Source organism: Loxodonta africana, chromosome 1, assembly GCF_030014295.1.
Source record: "Loxodonta africana isolate mLoxAfr1 chromosome 1, mLoxAfr1.hap2, whole genome shotgun sequence".
Lineage (NCBI taxonomy): Eukaryota > Metazoa > Chordata > Mammalia > Proboscidea > Elephantidae > Loxodonta > Loxodonta africana.
This window is the reverse complement of record NC_087342.1, coordinates 87,542,131-87,566,793: the sequence shown is the minus strand read 5'-3', so window position 1 is coordinate 87,566,793 and position 24,663 is coordinate 87,542,131. Positions and strand designations below refer to the sequence as shown.

Below are 24,663 nucleotides of genomic sequence, written 5' to 3'. Positions count from 1 at the left end.
ATTGACTTCAATGATTCCCTGTTTTGAGCATTTTTTTTTTAAATTAATCTTAATTCGTTATTGTGATTTCCCTTTTTGAGTTGGTATCAGGATGTTCTGTTCTGTGACCTTGTGTTGTGCTGGTATCTGATATTATTGGTTTTCTGACCAAACAATTTCCTTTAGTATTTCCTGTAGCTTTGGTTTGGTTTTTGCAAATTCTCTAAGCTTGTGTTTATCTGTAAATATCTTAATTTCACCTTCATATTTCAGAGAGGGTTTTGCTGGGTATATGATCCTTGGCTGACAGTTTTTCTCCTTCAGTGCTCTGTATATGTCATCCCATTGCCTTCTTGCCTGCATGGTTTCTGCTGAGTAGTCTGAACTTATTCTTATTGATTCTCCCTTGTAGGAGACCTTTCTTTTATTCCTGACTGCTTTTAAAATTTTCTCTCTATCTTTGGTTTTGGTAAGTTTGATGATAATATGTCTTGGTGTTTTTCTTTTTGGATCAATCTTAAATGGGGTTCGATGAGCATCTTGGATAGATATCCTTTCTTCTTTCATGATGTCAGGGAAGTTTTCTGTCAGCAGATCTTCAACTATTCTCTCTGTGTTTTCTGTCCTCCCTCCCTGTTCTGGGACTCCAATCACACACAAGTTATCCTTCTTCATAGAGTCCCACATGATTCTTAGGGTTTCTTCATTTTTTTAAATTCTTTTATCTGATTTTTTTTCAGCTATGTTGGTGTTAATTCCCTGGTCCTCCAGGTTTCCCACTCTGCATTCTAATTGCTCAAGTTTGCTCCTCTGACTTCTTATTGTATTGTCTAATTCTGTAATTTTATTGTTAATCTTTTGGATTTCTGAATGTTGTCTCTCTATGAATTCTTGCAACTTATTAATTTTTTCACTATGTTCTTGAATAATCTTTTTGAGTTCTTCAACACTTTTATCAGTGTGTTCCTTGGCTTTTTCTGCAGTTTGCCTTATTTCATTTCTGAGATCATCCCTGATGTCTTGAAGCATTCTGTAAATTAGTTTTTTATATTCTGTATCTGACAATTCCAGGATTGTGTCTTCATTGGGGAAAGATTTTGATTCTTTTGTTTAGGGGGTTGTAGAAGCTGTCATGGTCTGCTTCTTTATGTGGTTTGATATCGACTGCTGTCTCCGAGCCATCACGAAGATATTGTAGTTATTTATACTATATTTGCTCACTGAGTCTTATCTTGTTTTGTTTTCTTTCAATATATGTGGATGGGCTACTAGATTGTGCTGTCTTGATTGTTGTAGCCCTTGACTTACTTATGACCTATTACCAGCTGGTTTGGGCTGTTACCAGATATAAATGCCTGAGTCAATTTGCTATTCTTGAGTAGAATCTGATTTTGGGTCATCAAGTGTGTGCTGCACCCTAACACCTATCCACCTCGAGAAGTAGTGGTGATCGTTGTGTGCACCAGATTCTAGTAGCAGCTGGGGTTCCCACTTCAGGGGGGGCAGGATGCTGACAGGCTTCCCCCAAGTGTCAGTGAGGTAGGTGTGTCTCTATTCCTAAAGCACCTTGGTGGGAGGGCTCTGCAGCTGTACCTTAGGCCCCCGATGCAAGTACCTCTACAGATTGGTAGGTGTCACCCTCCTTAGACCCCTAAGGCAGGAGGCTAGGTGGTCTGGGGGGAGCTTCAGCCCTCAGTTCCCTGTTGTGGGTCAGTGAGGGCTCTGTTGAATAGGCAGAGATATCAGACCTGGGAAACTTGTTTTTCCAGTAAATCAGCTAAAAAAAAAATGTAGTTAGATCCCTTTTGGAAATGCGTTTGCATTATAATAGCCACGTTGTTCCCTGTAGGGTTGAAAGCCGGAGACTATGGATCACATATGCTTGGCTGGAGCTGGTTCTGTGTTTTTAGTCCAATTAGGGAAGGATTTTTGGTCCCTGGGTTTTTTGTGGTTGCTTCTCTTAGGCCGGAAGAATGGGTTAGGAAAAGACCAAAAAAAAAGAGGGAAAAGAAAAGCCGCAGAGCAGTTCTCCCCCTGGCTCAGGAAATTCCAATGTTAATGAAGCCGCCTGGGAAGGGGAGGGGAGGGTTCAGAAAAACAGGAGAGAGTAGCACCCCGGAATATAGACAAAGTTACTTATCTTGTTTGGAATGACTATTTTATCTGAGATTCCCGAGGGGCTGGCTGGGTAGAGAATGCCCCCGAGGGTCAGGCCCGCAGAAGCCGTGGTCATTTCCTCCGCTACCAGTCCAAAGCCCTGTATCAAGGTTCCCCGGCTGGGACGCTACACTCCTGGCTCCAAAACCATTCGCTGCCTTCCGGGGACTTCTCTACCCGTCAGCCACGTTGCCGCGCCACCAGCACGGACCAGCTGGGCCCCCTCCCGAGGTCAGTTCAGGGGGGTAGGGCTACACCCCATGTTTGCGCCATCACAGGATGTTGTGTTCAGCTCTCCTGCACCCAGTCCTAAGCCCAGCGCCAAGGTTACCTGAGTGGGACGCTGGCTCCAGGCTCCGAAAACAGTCTCTTCTTCCCCGTAGTTGATCATTCTCTGTCTCTGTCACTCAGGTCAACTCTTTAAATCTGTGTTTGTTGGTCAGAGTTTGTAGATTGTCATGTATGTGATCGATTCACTTGTTTTTCCGAGTCTTTTTTGCAAGAGGGATCTGAGGTAGCGTCTACCTAGTCAGCCATCTTGGCCCCCGCCCCATATTTTTCTTTTGATGGGTATAACAGACAAAAGTCTACGTATAGACAAAAGAATATTACCCCAAATTTCCTCTGTTGGAGCCTAGGCTGTGAGTAAACAAACAAAGTATCTCCTGGAAAGGTCTGCCATTGCTAGTTACTTGGAGTTTGAATTTACACTACTTGAGACCTCTAAGAATCTCCAAGACTGGAATAGTGTAACAGTTGATATTAGGATGGTTATATCCCTGGACTTAATGGCTGAAGTGAACCCTTCTGAAGGTATTCAATCAGGGGTGTCATAAAGAATATTTAAAAACCAGAATTGCCTGATTATAGTGAAACAATTTGATATGTCATTTGATCCTGTAACTGAGCTAAAATATGTATTACAAAACTGCTTCCTAGGTGTTATATTAGAGGCATAAATTATTCTTCAAATCATTTTCATAATTTAAAATTTTTTAATTAAAAATTTTCTAGCTCTTAGAGTGAAAATTTATGTATTCTACATCTTTGAAATTGAAGAAATCCCAATGTTTAAGTGAAATGTCTCATGTAGTTAATTAACTTATTCTTGTTAATTTTTGTTTGTCTTAAATTCTTAAGCTTTTAAAAGCATAATTTGGACAAGTTTCAGGATTAAGTAATTTGAAAGAATCCAAGTGAATTTGTATTCGTCAAAAGACAAATCAAGGGAATAAATAAGGTAAACAAAAGAGTAAGAGAATATATTCGTCATCTAGTTTTCTGACTGAGAATTTATAATTAGATTCATATTCTGTTAGATTAATTAAAACAGAGACAACCCAATAGAAAAATGGGTAAAACACTTAAATAGGCAGTTCATGAGAAAATATCCAATGGCCAATAGATATATTTAAAAGTGCTTATGGAAATGGAAATTAATACCATGACTAGATCCAACTATGTTGTGGTTGTTAGCTGAGGTCAAGTTGGCTGTCAACTCATGATGACCCCATGCGTAACTTAATGAAACACTCCCAGGTTCTGTGCCATCCTGGTGATCAGTTGCAGATCATTTCTGTTTTGTTCCTTATGATTTTCTTTGGATTATTTTCAGAAGTAGAAGGAGGGCCTTTCTTCCTAGTCCATCTTAATCTGGAAGCTCCACTGAAACCTGTTTAGAATCATACCAGCATGATGGGAAAGAGATGGGAGGTAGCTGTTCACGAGGTTCATTGGTTGGAACTGAACTTGGTTCTCCTGCATGGGAGACAAGAACTCTACCAGTCAACCAGCAATGCCTCACCAGAAATGAAGCATAAACTAGGTGAGGTGACTCTGATCATAGTGACCCATGTGTGTCAAAGTAGAGCTTTGTTCCGTAAGGCTTTCAATAGCTGACTTTTCAGAAGTAGATTGCCAAGTCTTTCATCCAAGTAGCGTCTGGCTGGACTTGAACCTCCAAACTTTCTGTTACCAGCTGAAAGTTTGAAGTGTTTGCATAAACCAGGGACTCAAATGGGGCCTATTACCTCTCCCCTGAAGCTGTGTTGGCCTGTGACTACTTTGGCAAATATAGCATAAGAAATATTAATGCCAGTTCTGGGCCTAGTCTTAAGACAACTGGCGGGTTTTACCTTGATCTGTTGGCCTCTGAGCCACCATCTAAAAAGTCTACCATTGGAGGCTTCCCTAGTGAAGAAGCACATACTAACCACATGGAAAAGCTAGAGACAGGGAAAGAGAGACAGCAAAGAGAGACTTTGTCAACTCTCACCTATTCCATACCCAGCTGTTCAAGTCATCCTGGCTGAGAATTCAGACATTATTAAATAAAGTCAACCCTTCCAGGCTATGCTTTTCCCAGTTTCTGACCCACAGAATCATGCAATTTAATGAAAGGATTTAAGCCACTAAGCTTTGGGGTACTAGTTTGTTATGCATCAAGAGATCACCATAACTCCATGGGGTCCTCTCTAATTCACAGTCTTCATGCAGATTGTCTCATGTGACATATTCTTACCAACAGCCTTCCTGCTACTCTGTAACAGCTTACAGGGGAAGGTGCCTTCTTTACACATGCTTATTCTTATCAACAAAAATAGAATCGAAGGACCAAAGAAGGTAAAGTTGAAGATAGAAAAAGACACAGGAGAGACATCAGAACTAACTTGCTTGGGTTTGCAGGAGTGAATGCAAAGACTTTGAATAGTCGGTTCACTGGCTCAAAATATCTTTTCATAGTGTTGCCTGTCTGTCTCTCTACATAGTTATAAATGCTGGTGTCCCACCATTCTTTCAGGGACAGCAGACATGTCTAGATACTTAGAAAGTGAGGAATGTAATTTGTTTATTAACTCAAGAAATATCTCAGCAACTAGGACTTCACTGTTTTTCCATAGAGGGAGTTTTGTGCCAAGAAAGGAAAACGAAAAAAAGTTTGAATGAATTCTTCCTTTTCACCTGTCTTACATTATAAAAATTCATCAAATAAATAATTAAAAAGGGGGGCATAGAAATAGAAAAACAAGACAAAAAAGCAGAACAAGTATTGAAAGTATTCATTTTCATCCATCAAATGCTGAAGTAAAATTAACACATGAATGAGATAGGAAAGGATCTTGAGATTTTTAATTATATTTCACAGTAATATAATTATTACTTTTAATTACATTTCACAATTTTTTGTTGTTTTAAAAATATATATAGCACAAATTTGCTTATTTTGAATTTTCTGTTGTCAATTAAGTGATATCAATTACATTAATCATGTTGTTCTTGATAATTCAGTCAGCTGATTTTTTTTTTTTTTTGAGATGGGCATCCTTGAAGTTTTTTTTTGTGTGTGTGTGTGTGTGTGTGTGTGTGTTTTTACACAGCACATTAGGTTCCCTTTCAACAATTTCTACACAAGTTGTTGGGTCATATTGATTACACCTTTCCAATGTGTCAACATTCTTATTATTTCCGTTATGGTTTTCCCTTTCTGTTAATCTAATTTCCCTGCCCCTTCCCCTTACCTTCTCATCTTTGCTTTATGGTAAATGATGACCATTTGGTCTCATATAGATGATTTTTTAAAGTAGCACAACACTCATGGGTGATATTATTTATCTTATGACCCAATCTGTTGTTTATCTGAAAGATGACCTCCAGGAGTGAATTCAATGTAAAATTCAAAGGATATCCCAGGGCAATAGTCTTGGAGTTTCTTTTAGTATCTACTGGTCAGTAAGTCTGAATTTTTTTAGTATTTGAGTTTTGTTCTACATTTTTCTCCCATTCTCTCCAAGACCACCTATTGTGTTTTTGGTCAGAATTGTCAGTATTGGTAGTTGGGCTCCATCTAGTTCTTCTGTTCTCAGGATACGTGAGTCCATGTTTTTTGTAGGCTATTAGGCCTGTAGACTAGTTTCTTCTTTGAGTCTTTCTTTTCCTTCTTTCACTTTTGCCTCAGATTAGTAAAGACCAATAGTTGTATTTTAAATGGCTGCTTGCAAACTTTTAAGACCACAGATGCTATTCACCAGACTAGATATAGATCCTAAACTTTATGAACTCTGCTATGCCAATTGCTATTCATAAGCTTTTCACTGGCTAATGCTTTTCAGAAGTAGACTGCTGGGTCCTTCTTCCTAGTCTGTCTTAGCCTGGAAGCTCAGCTGAAGCCTGTTCTCCATGGGTGACCCTGCTCGTATCTGAATATGAGTGCATAGCTTCCAGAATCACAGCAACACACAAGCCCCACAGTATGGCAAACTGACAGAAACATGTATGTCAGGGTTGTATTCTTTCACCATACCTATTCAATCTGTATGCTGAGCAAATAATACAAGAAGCTGGACTATATGAAGAAGAACGGGGCATCAGGATTGGAGGAAGACTCATTAACAACCTGCGTTATGCGGATGACATAACCTTGCTTGCTGAAAGTGAAGAGGACTTGAAGCATTTACTAATGAAGATCAAAGACCATAGCCTTTAGTATGGATTGCACCTCAACATAAAGAAAACAAAAATCCTCACTACTGGACCAATGAGCAACATCATGATAAAATGAGAAAAGATTGAAATTGTCAAGGATTTCATTTTACTTGGATCCACAATCAACAGCCATGGAAGCAGCAGACAAGAAATCAAAAGATGCATTGCATTGGGTAAATCTGCTGCAAAGGACCTCTTCAAAGTGTTGAAGAACAAAGATGTCACCCTGAAGACTAAGGTGTGCCTGACCCAAGCCATGGTATTTTCAATCGCGTCATATGCATGTGAAAGCTGGACAATGAATAAGGAAGGCTGAAGAAGAATTGATGCCTTTGAATTGTGGTGTTGGCAAAGAATATTGAATATACCATGGACTGCCGAAAGAATGAACAAAGCTGTCTTAGAAGAAGTACAACCAGAATGCTCCTTAGAGGCAAGGATGGCGAGAATGCATCTTACATACTTTGGACATGTTGTCAGGAGGGGTCAGTCCCTGGAGAAGGACATCATGCATGGCAGGGTACAGGGTCTGTGGAAAAGAGGAAGACCCTCAACAAGGTGGATTGACACAGTAAATACAACAATGAGCTCAAGCGTAACAAGAATTGTAAGGATGGCGCAGGACCAGGCAGTGTTTCGTTCTGTTGTGCATAGGGTCACTATGAGTCGGAACTGACTCAACGGCACCTAACAACACCAACAACGACAACAACATGCCAATTGATTGAGTTGTCCCATGAGACTATGGTCCTAAGCATTCAAACCCAGTAAACCAATCCCATGAGTTGTTTTGTTATGTCTAGGAATATTTATATTAGGAAGTATCTGTTACTGTGCCACCTATGTGCTTTATTATATATATGAATATATACGCAGCACACACACGCATATATAAATGCATATGTCTACAGATACACCCATATGTGCACATGTATATAGACACATATGCCTTACTTTACACATATATGCATACATATCTATGCATGTAACCACACACACTTTTTCCCTTACTTTTTAAAATATTGCACTTTATGTGAAAGTTAACAGCTCAAGTTAATCTCTCATACTCAGTTTTATACACATATCATCATGTGACACTAGTTGCAATTCTTAAACTGTGACAGAACACTTCCCCTTTCCACCCTAGGTTTCCCATGTCCATCCAACCAACTCCTGTTATTTCCTGACTTCTCATCCTGCCTCCAGACAGAAGTCACCCATTTTGTCTCGTGTATCTGCTTGAACAAAGAAGCACACTCTTCACCAGTATTATTTTATGTTTTATAGTCCAGTCTAATCTTTGCCTGAAGAGTGGTCTTTAGGAATGGTTTTAGTTCTCGGTTAATGTAGCATCTAGGCCCATGGCTTTGGGGATTCCTCTAGTCTCAGTCAGACCATTAAGTCTGGTCTTTTTACGTTAATTTGAGTTCTGTTCCACACTTTTCTCCCACTCTTTCAGGGACTGTCTGTTGCATTCCCTGTCAGGGTGGTCATTGATGGTAGCCAGGCACCATCTAGTTCTTTTGGTCTTAGGCTGATGAAGTCTGTGGTTCATGTGGCCCTTTCTGTCTCCTAGGCTACTATTTTCCTTGTGCCTTTGTTGTTCTTTATTCTGCTTTGCTCCACGTGGGTTGAGATCAATTGATGTATCTTAGATGGCCGCTCTCTAACTTTTAAGACCCCAGATGCCACTCACCAAAGTGGGATGCAGAACATTTTCTTAACAAACTTTGTTATGCCAATTGACCTAGAAGTCCTCTAAAACCATGGTCCTCAGAACTCAGCCCCAGCTACTCTGTCCCTCAAAGTGTTTGGTTGTGTTCAGGAAACTCCTTAGATTTTGGTTTAGTCCAGTTGTGCTGTCTTCCCATGTATTGTGTGTTGTCCTTCCCTTCACTCAAGATGAATCTTGTCTGCTGTCTAGTTAGTGAATTCCCCTCCCACTCTTTCCTAACCACATACATACTTTATGGCCATTACTGCAAAATTGTATATGTTATTAAAAAAAAAAAATTTTTTTATATGTTATAGCATTTACCAAAAACGTCCCTTTTCTTGTGTACTTTTTAGTATCATCACTTACCTTTTTCAAGTTGTGCACACTTCACTCACATTCAGTATTGCCTTTCAGCTAGTAGACTTTTAAAATGTCTTTGGAGATAGGGATGCCAGACCTCTTTAGAGGACAATTGGCTATTTTATTTCTGTTAATTACTGATTACAGATCATTTGTTTTAATTGCAGATTTGCCTCTGCTTAGTGAACAAGAAATCAGGACTTATCTCTTAAGAATTCTCTTTAATTAATATGTGAGTTACTATTTACTTTAAAATTAAGTAACCATGACTGTTTTAGCCATTTAGTGCTGCCATAATAGAAATACCACAAGTGAATGACTTTAAGAAAGAAAAATTTATTTTCTCACAGTCTAGTAGGTTATAAGTCCAAATTTGGGGCATTGAGTCTAGGGGAAGGCTTTCTCTCTCTGTTGGCTCTGGAGGAAGGTCCTTATTCTCAATTTTCCTGTGGTCAAGGAGCGTCTTAGGTGCAGGAACCTCGTGTCCAAATGATGTGCTCTGCTCCTGGTGCTGCTTTATTGGTGGTATGAGGTCCCCATCTCTCTGCTTCCTTCCTTTTCCTTTTATCTCTTGAGAGATAAAAGGTGGTACAGGCCCCACCCCAGGGAAACTCTTTTTACACTGGATCAGGGTGGTGACCTGAGTATGGGTGGTGTTACAATCCTACCCTAATCCTCTTAACATAAAATTACAACCACTTACTGGAGAAAAACCACAGAATATTGGGAATTATGACCTAACCAAGTTGATACACACATTTTTTGGGGGGGATACAATTCAATCCATGACAATGACCCTAAAAAAACATCAAAATATAAAAGGATAATAAATATATTGCTCACATTAAAATGTGCTAACCTAAAGGGATCACGCAGGTAAACAAACCTAAATGTTATCTATTTACCCAATGCATAAGTAATATAGACATATTTCTATACCTGTTTTCATACAAGAACACAGTAGAATATATAACAAATCAGTTATATCAATTAATATCTCCAAAACCAATTCAGAATGAGGGTTCCATGGCTATCATCAAACTTTTCTAAGTTTCTTTTATACTACCTACCTACCTGCTGAAGAATAATCACAATTGTAAGGATGGCACAGGACCTGGCAGTGTTTCATGCTGTTGTACATAGGGCTGTTATGAGTCAGAACAGACTCAACAGCACCTAAAAACAACACGACCTACTAGACTGGACTATACCATTTATATTCCTTTTAGTCAGTTCTCATATTCATACATATTTTGAACAATTTGAGAAGCAGTATAAATCCAAATCCTGACTTTCTCATTGCCTGCTTATTTATGCCTCAGAAGAGTTCTCCAGATCCTTCAAGTCATAGCTTCCTTCTGATCATCCTGATCAAGGCCCTCTTTACTTCCTTATTCCTCAAAGTATAGACCAATGGATTTAGCACAGGGGTGACCACAGTGTACATGATGGCAATGACCCGTTCCTGGTCCATGGAGCTGCCTGAGGCAGGATGAATATAGGTGAAGACAACAGGAGAATAGAAAATAATAACTACCATGAAGTGGGAGGCACAGGTGGACAGTGCTCTGTGAAGCATGCTGCATGAATGGGTCTTGAAGACCAGATAGGTGATAATGTAGAAATAGGAGAGAAGTGTGAGAAAGAAGGGGCCTATAGCCATGGTCCCTGTGACAGTGTTGAGTAGCCACTGGTTGAGCTCAATGTGCCCACAGGCTAACTCCAACAATGGTTTAATATCACAGAAGAAGTGATGGATTTGGTTGGAACCACAGAAGTTCAAGTGAGAGGTCATTATGGAATGTAGGAGGGCATGGAAAAACCCAATGACCCAGATCGTGCTAGCCATCTGGGTACAGCGCTGATGATTCATGATGACAGTGTAATGAAGCGGTTTGCAGATAGCCACAAAGCGGTCCAAGGCCATCACGGCCAACAACATGGCCTCTGTGCTGCCCAGGAAGTGAAAGAAATGAAGCTGGCTTATGCATCCCACAAAAGAAATTGCTTTGTGTGTAGAGAAGAAGTTTTCTAGCATCTTCGGCAGTGTCACTGTGGAATAGCAGATATCTAGGCATGAGAGGTTTCCCAGGAAGAAATACATAGGTAAATGGAGTCTTGGATCAGAGATAACAATCATCAGGATAGCTCCATTCCCAGTCACATTGACAAAGTAGATGGTGAGGAAAACCACAAAGAGAAAAGGTTGCAGTTCTTGGATGTCCGTCATTCCCAGGAGGAGAAATTCAGTGACTGAAGTTTGATTCAGCATCGCTTAAAAGAAAAGACAAAATTATAGATAGAACACTATCCCCAATGAGAATTTTGTTGCCAAGACAAAAATGTCTTGAAAGATAATATAGTTATTTTACTTGATTCCAATTGCAGAGGTTTTATAGAATTTGGACTATTAAACTGTTAAATATTAAGTCTACATGTCTGTTATGGACTGTGACTTAGGCAATCTTTTTTTTTTTTAAATAGATTCATAATTAATATCCCTTTCACTCAGAGACCTAGAGCAAGTCTGCATCCCATCTTTGCCTGTGAACATCTACATCCTGATAAACCTTGCCTTTCATCTTCCTAAGTCATCTTAATAGGGTGATTTTTTAAAGTACTCCACCACACTGTTCTCTCTAAATCTATTAAGAAGCCCATTGGAGCTGCAGGGACCATGGTCTCAGGGAGCATCTAACTCAATTGGCATAACATAGCTTTTGAAGAAAATTTTCTACGCTCTATTTTGATGAGTAGCGTCTGGGATCTTAAAAGCCCATTAGTGGCCATCTAGGATACTCCACTGGTCTCACCCCTTTGAGAGCAAGAAAGAATGAAGAAAACTAAAGATACTAGGGAAACATCAGTCCAAAGACATATCTACCATGGTCTCCTCCAGACTGAGCCCAGTACAACTAGATGGTGCCAGGTTACCACCACTGGCTGCTCTGACAGAGATCACAATTGAGGGTCCCAGACAGAGCTGAAAAAAAAATGTAGAATAAAATTCTAACTCAAAAAAAAAAAAAAAAAAACCAGACTTGCTGACCTGACACAGTCTGCAGAAACCATGAGAGTATGGCCCCAGGCCACTCCTTTAGCTCAGTAATGAGGTTAATCCTGAGGTTCACCATTCAGCCAATATGGGGACAGGCCCATAAACAAAATGAGACTAAAGGGGCACACCAACCCTGGGGCAAGTGCTAGAAGGCAGGAAGGGACAGAAAAGCTGGTAATAGGGAACTCAAGTTTGAGAAGGCAGAGTGTTGACATGTCATGGAGTGCATTAGCCAATGTCATAAAACAATATGTGTACTAACTGTTTAATGAGAAACTAGTTTGTTCTGTTAACCTTCATCTAAAGTACAATAAAAAAAAAGAATACTCATTAAACTATTATTCTTCATAGCGTGGAACTGGAAACAATCCAAATATCCTTGAAAAACAAGTCAGATTAAAAATCGTGACATATTCATCAAAGGAGTACTATGTGGTATTGAAAACGAACAGACTAAAGCACCAAAGTGATCTCAAATCAAGCACAGCCAAAGGACAGTTCTCCTTTTTACTTCTAATTTTTTTTTATATAATTATAGTGGATTCAATCAGGAAAATACTTCTAGCAACACCAACTTTTATGATAATAAAATATGGAAACTTCAAAATAAAAAAAAGGAAGCCCGTGCGAAAGATTTTTAACTTAAGTAAAATAGGGAAGAATTCCTTACAACCACAAAGTCTTTAAAGAAATAAAAAAGTTCTTTAAAATAGTAGTATTTCCTCATTTTAGAATGTAAACAGGGCTAGAGGTGTCCTTTTACTGATCCCTTTCTGAGGTACATCCATGAAAGCATGATGTAGCCTTTGTTGGGATAGGAAAGGATGCCACATTAATCAAATATTATTAGCTAGAGGTTTGCTTAAAAATTTACCACTACTGGAGGTAGAGCCAAGATGGCAGAGTACTGAAACACTTCTGGTGGTCCCTCTTGCAACAAAGACCCAAAAACACAAGTGAATCGATTATATACGACAAGCTGGGAGCCCTGAACGTCAAAGGCAAAATTGAGGAACTGGACAGAGTGGCAGGGGGTGGGAGCATCAGTTCAGAAGCAGCGAGGAGTTGCTGGACCTGACCTGGTGGGAACTGGTGCTCTGCAGGCCAGATCCCCTGGCTCAAGCACAGTGAGGCAGGTGGTAGTGTTCGGGACCCATTTCCCACAGTGGGAGAGAGTGTGCAGTGGTGGAGAGTCTACTCATGCCTCCAGAATAAGTGGAAAGTGGTGTTCTTGGTAAAGATACGTACTTGAATCTAATCTACTACACGGACTGAAAAACACCCCTTTGGAAAGAACTGTCTGGCCTCTCCCCCTCTGCACCACTTTCCCTGGGCCAGAGACAGGACCTCCTGTGCATCCTGACCCATTCTCCTGGGCTTGAAGAAGGAACAAATTAACAAATGGGGGAAAAAAGTAATCAGCCTGCTCCCCTAAGTTGGGAACTCAGGACAGAAGTTGCTCCTTTGCCTGGGCACAGGCACAAGCAGTCCATGGACTTCCAATGCCTTTCACCCCTGCTTATATCTGCGTAGGCCCATTTCAACAACATAAGCCCTCATTAGCAGAGTACAACAGGGTCTATACCTGAAGTCTGGCTTCAACAGTTTCATCTGTATGGTGGAGGGGGAGGTTCATGACATTTGACACTTCTTTGCCTATTAAGCACCTACCCAGATCAGGGGCCCGAGGACTGGTGGCTCCACCCACACCACCCAGCCACCCATGACAAGGGTCCAAGGATAAGTGGTACCTCCCAGTCCTTAGAGCCAAAAGCACCAGCTGCCTTTAGTCTGGCTGCAAACCCCCGACCTATGCACTCCAGAGAATGGGGACACGCTTTCCTCACAGACACTCAGGGGTGATTGTCAGTCCCCTGCCTTGCTCAGAGCGGGATCCCCTGCTGCAGCCAGATACCCGTGCCTGCACCAATCACTCCTGCTCATCTAAGACTGTATGTGAGAGCCTACACCAGACACTGGGTGACTGACTACCTGGACATCACAGCTGAATCCATACAAGAAAAATAAACAGACTCCCAGGCTCATATATATATGGTAACGGCTCTAGCCACCTGGTGACAGGATGTTAGAGCTTCAAAGGGACCCATAATCAAACTAGCTTACTTAGTAGCCTATTTGGGCATATCAAAACAGAACAAAGCAAGAAGATAGGACACAGTAAGCAAACATAAAATAAATTGATACAATAACTTATAGATAGCTCAGAGACAGCAGTCAATATCAAATCACATAAAGAGGCAGACCATGATCGCTTCAGCAAGCAACCAAAAAAAAAAAAAAATCAAGAAATTTTCCAGATGAAGTGAACTTTCTGGAGTTACCAGAGGTAGAATACAAAAGATTAATATACAGAACTAGTCAAAGGATCAGAAAGGAAATCAGGCAAAATGCAGAACAAGCCAAGGAACTCACAGACAAAGCAGTAGAGGAACTTAAGAAGGTTATTTAAGAGCATAATGACAAATTTAATAGGGTGCAAGAACCCATAGAAAGACAGCAAACAGAAATTCAGAAGATTAACAATAAAATTTCAGAATTAAACAACTCAATAGAAAGTCAGAGGAGCAGAATTGAGAAAATGGAAGATAGAATTAGTGAGAATGAAGATAAAGCACTTGACACAAACATATTTGAAGAAAAATCAGATAAAAGAATTCAAAAAAATGAAGAAGCCCTAAGAATAATGTGGGACTCTACCAAGAGAAATAACCTTTGAGTGATTGGAGTACAAGAACAGGGAGAGATAAGAGAAAATACAGAGATAACTGTTGCAGATTTGTTGGAAGAAAACTTCCTTAGTATCATGAAAGATGAGAAGATATCTATCCAAGATGACCTTCGAACCCCATACAAGGTAGATCCCAAAAGAAAGTCACCGAGACATATTACAATCAAACGTGCTAAAACGAAAGGTAAAGACAGAATTCTAAGAACGGCTAAGGATAAACAAATAAGGAGAGTCAATAAGAATAATCTTGGACTACTTGGCAGAAACCATACAGGCAAGAAGGCAATGGGATGACATATATAAAGCTTTGAATGAAAAAAAAAGCACCAGCCAAGAATTATATATCCAGCAAAACTGTCCCTCATATATGAAGACAATATTAGGCCATTTCCAGATAAACAGAAGTTTAGGGAATTGTCAAAAACCAAATGAAAACTACAAGAAATGCTAAGGGAAGTCCTCCAATAAGAAAATCAATCACATCAGATAAAAAACCAAGAGTAGAACACAGGACAGAGCAAACCAGTTATCAATCTAGATAAGGAAATTACAAAAATAAATCAAGATAAAAAAATGCTCAAAACAGGGATGTCATTACATAAAAGATGGCAACATTAAATCAAAAAAGAGCAACTAAAAATGCAGTCATGGATCTTTCGTATAGAGAAGAAGTCAAGGCAATACAAAGAAATAAAAGTTCAGTTTAAATTTAGAAAAATAGGGGTAAATATTAAGGTAACCATAAAGGAAACTAACAATCCTACACATCAAAATAAAAAACAAGAAGAACATAAGGATTCAGCAAATTTTAAATCAACAGCAATGCATAAGAGGAAAAGACACAAAATAAAGAAAACTGCTCAGCACAAGAAATTAAGTGGAAAAAAGAAACTCTCAAAATGACAGCACTAAACTCATACCTATCCATAATTAGGCTGAATATAAATTGACCAAATGCACCAATAAAGAGACAGAGAGTGGCAGAACAGATAAAGAAACATGATCTGTCTATATGCTGCCTACAAGAGATGCACCTTAGGCTTAACGACACAAACAAACTAAAACTCAAAGGATGGGAAAAAAACATATCAAGCAAAAAGCAATCAAAAAAGAGTAGAAGTGGCAAATTGATTTCTGACAAAATAGACTTTAAAGTATAATCCACCACAAAGGATAAGGAAGGACACTATATAATAAGGGTCAATATACCAGGAAGATATAACCATAATAAATATTTACACAGGGCTTTTTCAAAATACATAAAAGAAATACATAAAAGGAACTCTAACAGCACTGAAAAGAGAGATAGACAGCTCCACAGTAGTAATAGGAGGCTTCAACATACCACTTTTGGTGAAGGAAAAACATCCAGAAAGAAAAATCAACCAACTTGACCTAACAGACATATACAGAACACTCTACCCTACTGCAGCCAAGTATACATTCTTTTCCAATACACATGGAACATTCTCCAGAAAGACCACATATTAGGTCACAAAGCAAGCCTTCACAGAATCCAAAATATCAAAATATTACAAAGCACCTTCTCTGACCATAAAACCATAAAAGTAGAAATCAATAACAGAAAAGCAGGGAAAAGAAATCAAGCATATGGAAACTATACAACACCTTGCTCAAAAACTACTGGGTTATAAAAGAAATTAGGGACAGAATAAAGAAATTCATAGAACCCAATGAAAATGAAAACACTTCCTACCAGAACGTTTGAGACACAGCTAAAGCAGTGCTCAGAGGTCAACTTATAGCAATAAAGGCACACATTCAAAAAGAAGAAAGGGCAAAAATCGAGGAATTATCCCTACAACTTGAACAAATAGAAAGACAGCAACAACAACAACAACAACAAAACCCTTAGGCACCAGAAGAAAGTAAATAATAAAAATTAGAGCAAATTTAAATGCAATAGAGAACAGAAAAACAATTGAAAGAGTTAACATGACCAAAAGCTGGTTCTTTGAAAAGATCAACAAAATTGATAAATCATTGGCCAAACTGACAAAAGAAAAGCAGGAGAGGAAGCAAATAACCCAAACAAGAAATGAGATGGGTGATATCACAACAGACTCAACTGAAATTAAAAGAATCATAACAGAATACTATGAAAAATTGTACTCTAACAGATTGGAAAACCTAGAGGAAATGGACAAATTTCCAGAAACACACTACCCACCTAAAATAACACAAACAGAAATAGAACAACTAAATAAACCCATAACAAAGAAGAGATTAAGAAGGTAATTTCAAAACTTCCAACAAGAAAAAAAAAAAAAACACACTGGCCCTGATAGCTTCACTGGAGAATTCTACCATACTGTCAGAGATGAGTTAACACCACTAGTGTTAAGGTATTTTAGAACTTAGAAAAGAATAGAATACTCCCAAACTCATTCTATGAAGCCAGCTTATCCCTGATACCAAAACCAGATAAAGATACCATAAAATAAGGAAATTACAGACTTGTATCCCTCATGAACTTTAGATGCAAAAATCCTCAATAAAATCTAGCCAATAGAATTCAACAAAATATCAAAAAAATAATTCACCATGACCAAGTGGGATTCATACCAGGTATGCAGAGATGGTTTAAAGTTAGAAAAATCATCAGTGTAATCCATCACATAAATAAAACAAAAGACAAGAACTACATGATGTTATCAACTGATGCAGAAAAGGCATTTGACAAAATCCAACACCCATTCCTGATAAAAAAAATCTCAGTAAAAGAGGAATAGAAGGGAAATTCCTCAACATAATAAAGGGCATTTATGCAAAGCCAACAGCCAACACCACCCTAAATGGAGAGAACCTGAAAGCATTCCCCTTGAGAATGGACACCAGACAAGGACACCCTTTATCACCACCCTCATTCAGCATTGTGCTGGAGGTCCTAGCAGAGCAATTAGGCTAGACTAGAAAAGGGACTAAAGCGCATCCAGATTGGTAAGGAAGAAGTAAAAGTATCTCTATTTGCAGATGACATGATCTTATACACAGGAAACCCTAAAGACTCCATGAGAAAACTGCTGATACTAATAGAAGAGTTCAGCAAAGTATCAGGATACAAGATAAACATAAAAATCAGTTGGATTCCTCTACACCAACAAAGAGAATGTTGAAGAGGAAATGACAAAATCAATACCATTTTCAATAGCCCTCAAGAAGATACAATGCTTAGGAATAAAACTAACCAGAGACGTGAAAGGCCTATGCAAAGACAACTACAAGACACTACTGTAAGAAACCAAAAGAGACCTACATAAGTGGAAAAACATACCTTGCTTGTGGATAGGAAGATTCAACCTTGTAAAAATGTCTGTTCTATCCAAAGCGAACTACAGATACAATGCAATCCCAATCCAAATTCCAATGACAATTTTAATAAGATGGAGAAACAAAGGACCAACTTCATTTGGAAGGTGAAGAGGCCCCAGATAAGTAAAACATTACTGAAAAAGAAGAACAAAGTGGGAGCTTCATATTACCTGGTTTTAGAACCTGTTATACTGTTACGGTAGTCAAAATAGCTGGTACTGGTACGACAACAGATAAGTAGACCAATGGAACAGAATTGAGAATCCAGACATAAACCCATCCATATATGAGCAGCTGATATTTGATGAAGGCCCGAAGCCTGTTAAATGAGGAAAAGACAGTCTCTGTAACAAATGGTGCCAGTATAACTGGATATTCATCTGCAAAAAGGTGAAAAAAGACCCACACCTTGCACCATGCACAAAAACTCACTCACAATGGATCAAAGACCAAAACATAAAATCTAAAAGGATAAAGATCATGGAAGAAAAATTAGGGACAATGCTAGGGCCAGGAGCCCTAATACATGATATAAATGGTATACAAAACATTACTAACAATGCACAAAATGCCGAAGAGAAACTAGATAACTGGGAACTCCTAAAAATCAAACACTTATGCTAATCCAAAGAGTTCACCAAAAAAAAAAAAAAAAAAAGACCACCTACAGCCAGGGAAAAAGTTTTTGTCTATGACAAATCTGGTCAGTGTCTGATCTCTAAAATCTACAAGATATTGCAAAACTCAACAATAAAAAGACAAATAACACAATTATAAAATGGGCAAAGAGTATGAAGAAGCATTTCACCAAAGAAGACATTCAGGGGGCTAACAAATACATGAGGAATTGCTCATGATCATTGGCCTCAGAGAAATGCAAATCAAAACTACAGTGTGATACCATCTCACCCCAACAAGGCTGGCATTAATCCAAATAACACTAAATAATAAATGTGGAAAGGTTGTGGAGACTGGAATACTTATACACTGCAGGTGGTAATGTAAAATAGTACCACCTCTTTGGAAATTGATTTGGTGTTTCCTTAAAAATTAGAAATAGAACTACCATAGGATCTAGCAATTCCAATCCTGTAATATATCCCAGAGAAATAAAAGCCCTCACACAAACAGATACGCACACCCATGTTCATTGCCGCACTGTCAACAATAGAAAAAAAAAAGATGGGAGCAACCAAGGTGCCCATCAATGGATGAATGGATAAATAAATTGTGGTATATTCACATAATGGAATACTACACAACGATTAAGAACGAAGATGAATCTGTGAAATATACATGGAGGACTCTGGAAGCATTATGCTGAATGAAATTAGTCTGTTGCAAAAAGACAAATATTGTATGAGACCACCATTATAAGAACACAAGAAAAAGTTTAACTCAGAAGAAAGTATCCTTTGATGTTTAGGAGCATGGTGAGGGAGGCAGAGGGGTAGTCACTAATTAGATATTAGATAAGAACTGTTTTGAATGAAGGGAAAGAAAACACAAAATATAGGAGAGGTCAGCACAACTGGACTAAACCAGAAGCTAAGAAGTTTCCTGAATACAACTAAACTCTTTGAAGACCTGAGTAGCAGGGCTGGGTGTTCTGGGACCACGGTTTCAGGGGACATCTAGGTCAATTGGCATAACAAAATGTATTAAGAAAACATTCTGTATCCCATTTGGTGAGTGGCATCTGGGGTCTTAGACACTAGGAAGCGTCCATCTAAGACACATCAATTGGTCTCAATGCACCTACAGCAAAGGAGTATGAAGAACATCAAAGACAGAAGGTAAATATGAGCCCAAGAGACAGAAAGAGCCACATAAACCCGAGACTCCATCAGCCTGAGATCAGAACTAGATAGTACAGGCTACCACCAATGACTGACTGCACTGACAAGAAACAGAACAGAGAATCCCTGATGGAGCAGGAGAACAATGGGATGCAGACCTCAAATTCTTGTAAAAAGACCAGACTTAATGATTTGACTGAATCTGGAGGGACTGCAGAGGTCATGACCCCGGAGACCTCCTTTAGACCAAAACTAGAACCATTCCCGAAGCCAACTCTTCAGACAAAGATTAGACTGGGCTATATGACAGAAAATGATACTGGCGAGTAGTGTGCTTCTTGGCTCAAGTAGACACTTGAGACTATGTGGGCAGCTCCCATCTGGAGGCGAGATGAGAATCCACAGGGAGACAGGAGTTGGTTGATTGGATGCAGGGAATACAGGATTGAGAGGAGAAGTGTGCTGTCATATTACGGGGAGAGCAGTTAAGTCACATAGGAATGTGTGTATAAGTTTTGCAGGAGAAACTCACTTTAATTGTTAACTTTTACTTAAAGCAGAAAAAAAAAGATTACTGCCAAGAAAACCCTATGGAGCAGTAAAAAATTTTATCACTGTTACATCTTCTGATAGAGGAGCCCCGGTGGCACAGTGGTTAAGTGCTTGGGTGCTAACGGAATGGTTGGCGGTTCCAACTACCGGCTGCTCCATCAGAGAAAGATGTGACAGTCTGCTTCAGTAAGGATTTATGGCCTTGGAAACCCTATGAGGCAGTTCTACTGTGTCCTATAGAGTTCCTGTGATTTAGAATTGACTCAATGGAAACCGGTTTTAAATCTGCTGATGGTGGCCTATTGGTTAAGAGCTGGTCTGCTAACCAAAAGATGGCAGTAGGAATCCATCAGCTGCTCCTTGGAAACCCTAGTGGGCAGTTCTACTCTGTCCTTACACAATGGCTATGAGTGGGAATCGATTCCACCGTTTCAGCTTTTTTTTTTTTTTTGGGTATATCTCCTGAGAAGCTTAGGTCATTCATGTGACACGAGTCTTAATATGTTCACAAAATAGGACCGCCAAATTACTTCTCTGATGACAAATGGTATAGTGCTTCCATTTTCTCCTGGTTTGGGATCTTTTTTCTTTTACCACATTCTAAATCCCTGGGCAAGTAATGTTCTTCCTCCAATTGGCTCAAGAGTTTCTTCCTTACATCATCCAATACTGGCCTTCCCTTTAAGTAACTATGGCTTCAGCCCCTTGAAATCTTGTGCTCTTTTTCCTTAAATCCTATTTCTATTTTGCCAGAAATAACATCACTCTTCAGTTATCATGGGGCCCTGGTGGCACAACAGTTAAGGGTTTGGTTGCTATTCAAAAGGTCGTCAGTTGGAATCCACCAGCCATTCCTTGAAAACCCTATGGGGCAGTTCTACTCTGTCCTATAGGGTCGCTATGAGTCCGAATGGACTCGACAGCAATGGGTTTGGTTTTGGTTTTCTGCAGTTATCAAGAAATATTTCACCTCAAGTGAAATTCACCTTCTTCACCTGTAGTTCCATTAATCTGACACTGGCAGTCATGTTGCCTTCTACCACCCAGGAAGGCTGTCTGCTGCGTATCAGCTCTCTCTAAAGTCCTTAGAAATTTCTAGGGCTTCTCATTCGAAAAATAAATTTTCTATTTTTGCCCTCTCTGTCAAATAAGATTATTGTTTTCTACTAAAGGAATGCACTAATTTTCATTTATCTCGGAGATTTGAAACAACAGTGTTTTCTTCAGTGAATGCTAAAACTCTTGAGGAATTGTAAACAAGTTCATTATAATAAGGTTTTATATTTGACTAAATTCAGACTATTTACTGAGAGACAAAAAAGTTTTTGAATCTTCTTTCCTCCATTATTTGAAAAGTACCTGACATTATCTCTTTTAGTTACACTGACAAAGCAGATATACTTTTGTGAAATAGCTTCCTTTTTGTTCCTTTAATTTCCCGATGTAGTGAATTAGCTCTTGCTGATTGGGAGGAAGGAAGTGAGGAAGGGATGGAACTTTATAGGGATGGGAGGCGTTGAGAGAAGAATAAGTGTAAGAAAATCTGAAAAGATGCAGACATTGAGAAGTTTCCTATAAAAGGGAGTCATTCAAGGTTGAGAAACCACAGACAGAAGAAAATGAGGTGGTTAGAGTAAAAAAGTATATGAACTAGGGAAGTCTTCATGGGAGCCCCTGGTATTCTAGGCTCTCTATAAAACCCCCAAACCAAACCCATTGCCATTGAGTTGATTCCATAGCGATCCTATAGACAGAGTAGAACTGACTCATAGGGTTGCCAAGGAACAGCTAGTGGATTCGAACTGCCAACCTTTTTGCAGTTAGCAGCTGAGCACTTAACCAGTGTGCCACCAGGGCTCCAAGGTTCTCCATACTTGTTAACAATTTTTGGAAATTATCTCATGTCTACTACACTTCAATGAAAGGCTGACTTCAAATCATTCAGAATAGCTTTTTGGATAGCCATGTATATTTTGTATATTTAAATTTTCTTCTTTCTAAAATACAAATGCTTTTGAAAAATTCCTGTTTAAAATACAAATGATGTGTCAAATATCATTTTTGATTCTCACACCTACAAAACAGATTGTATCAAAAATCCATTTGCCGGGAAAACTTTTTCTAACTCTTAAAGACTATTAGAAATCAGATTCCTCTGTACTAAAGAATTTCTTTCGCTGCAATTTTGATATTTAGGGATTTTAACTTGCTTTGGAGGATGTCTAGAGAACGAGGCATGTTGAACTGAGAATGGGAATGGTGACAAAAACGTGGGAAGTAAAGTGCCTTCATAATCCACAAGTACAATGAGGAGTCTCTCAGAAAACAGGATACTTGCTTTGGGCATTTATCTTTAATACTAGCAAACAGGCAGATCACTCACTAAGAGATAACATGAGCAATTTCCCAGCCTGTCTCCTGTTTCATCTTCTTACCTGATAGTGTTCAGATTCACAGATAAGAAAACTTTTCAGTTTTAGACTCCTGGTGATTATAAACAGAAAAATATTTGAAAAGATAATTCATGTTGGGATTGCAGCATAAACTATTCATCATGAAAATCCTCTTTTTTCCTTTCTGAAATTCTGCCTGCCTTTTTATAAGCCACAGATCTCTAGACATAAAAATCCTGAGGGAGAGTGCCCCTTGGGTGCTGAGAAGAATTGTTATAAGAAAAAACAGGATACTTTTCCACACCTGCAATATGAGGGAGTAGCCTTGGGGAATTCCTATTTTGAGTTTTTTTTTTTTTCATTCTTCGTATTCTCTTTCCTTACTACATTAGTTCCTTAATTTTAAAATCTTAGACAACAGCACAAGTCTCAATTGCCAAATATGTTTTCTTAGTCAAAGTTCCTAGGACAGAGGTGTGGATTCACTTTCTTGTCTTAGAGTTCCCTTGGAAAATGCTCTTGAGTTTAAAGTGTAAGGAGAATTGGCCATGAGAGTGGGAACTTTTATATCCCTTTTATCACAACAGGAAGATGATTACCTTTAATATTCTATTCGTTTGTTATTGTGATTCTGGAGAAACCCAAAGAAAGAGGAATGAAGAGAAGTGTTGTTGTTGTTGTTAGGTGCCGTTGAGTTGATTCCAACCCATAGCAACCCCACATACAACAGAATGAAACACTGCCCGGTCCTGCACCACACCCACAATCGTTGTTATGGTCGAGCCCGTTGTTGCAGCCATTGTGTCACTCCATCTCGTTGAGGGTCTTCTTCTTTTTCGCCGACCCTGTACTTTACCAAGCATGATGTCCTCCGGGGACTGATCCCTCCTGACAACATGTTCAAAATATGTGTCTTAGATATGCAGTGCTGCTATAACAGAAATACCACAAGTGGATGGCTTCAACAAAGAGAAGTTTGTTTTCTCACAGTAAAGTAGGCTAAAAGTCCAAATTCAGGGTGTCAGTACCAGGGGCAGAGTTCTTCTCCCTGTTGCCCTTCTCATTAATCTTCCCCCAGAGTAGGAGCATCTCCGCACAGGGGTCCCAGGGCCAAAGGACGTGCTCTGCTCCTGGCAATGCTTTCTTGATGGTTCAAGGTCCCCCTGTCTCTCTGCTCTCTTCTCGTTTATACCTCAAGAGATTGCCTCAAGACACAACTCAATCCTGTAGTTTAAGTCCTGCCTCACTAACACAACTGCCGCCCATCCTCCCTCATTAACATCATAGATGCAGTGTTTACAAAATAAAGGAGAATCACACAATACAGAGAATCATGGCCCAGACAAATAGATACACACATTTTTTGCAGGGCAGAATTCAATCCGTAACAGTACGTAAGATGTAGTCTTGCTATCCTTCCTTCTAAGGAGCATTCTGCTTGTACTTCTTCCAAGACAGATTTCTTCATTCTTTGGTATAGGGCAGTCTATGGTATATTCAATATTCTTCACCAACACCACAGTTGAAAGGAATCAATTCTTCGGTCTTCCTTATTCATCGTGTACCTTTCGCAAGCATATGATGTGATTGAAAATACCATGGCTTGGGTCAGGTGGACCTTAGTCTTCAAGGTCACATCTTCACTTTTCAACACTTTAAAGAGGTCTTTTGCATCAGATTTGCCCAATGCAATGTGTCTTGTGATTTCTTGACTGCTGCTTCTGTGGGTGTCAACTGTGGATCCAAGTCAAAGGAAATCCTTGACAATAGCAATATTTTCTTCATTTATCATGATGTTGCTTATTGGTCCAGTTGTGAGGATTTTTGTTTTCTTCATGTTGAGGTGCAATACATACTGAAGTCTGTGGTCCTTGATCTAAATCAGTTAACCCTTCAAGTCCTCTTCATTTTCAGCAAGCAAGGTTGTGTCATCTGCATAACACAGGTTGTTAATGAGTCTTCCTCCAATCCTGATGACATTCTTCTTCATACAGTCCAGCTTCCTGAATTACTTGCTCAGATTGAATAGGTATGGTGAAAGGATACAACCCTGACACACACCTTTCCTGACTTTAATCCACACA

The 24,663-nt window shown here is 39.2% G+C and overlaps 1 protein-coding gene across 1 annotated transcript; it reads right to left on the bottom strand.

The window, feature by feature from the left end:
• Nucleotides 1–4,223: 4,223 nt before the first annotated feature.
• LOC100655222 (olfactory receptor 12D2-like) lies at nucleotides 4,224–11,333 on the bottom strand. Its single transcript, XM_064295995.1, has 2 exons — nucleotides 10,043–11,333; nucleotides 4,224–4,508 (listed from the first exon to the last, which is right to left on the bottom strand). The coding sequence occupies exons 1-2, from the start codon at nucleotides 10,965–10,967 to the stop codon at nucleotides 4,453–4,455; spliced, it is 981 nt and encodes a 326-aa protein (XP_064152065.1). The 5' UTR covers nucleotides 10,968–11,333; the 3' UTR covers nucleotides 4,224–4,452.
• Between the last annotated feature and the right edge of the window lie 13,330 nt (nucleotides 11,334–24,663).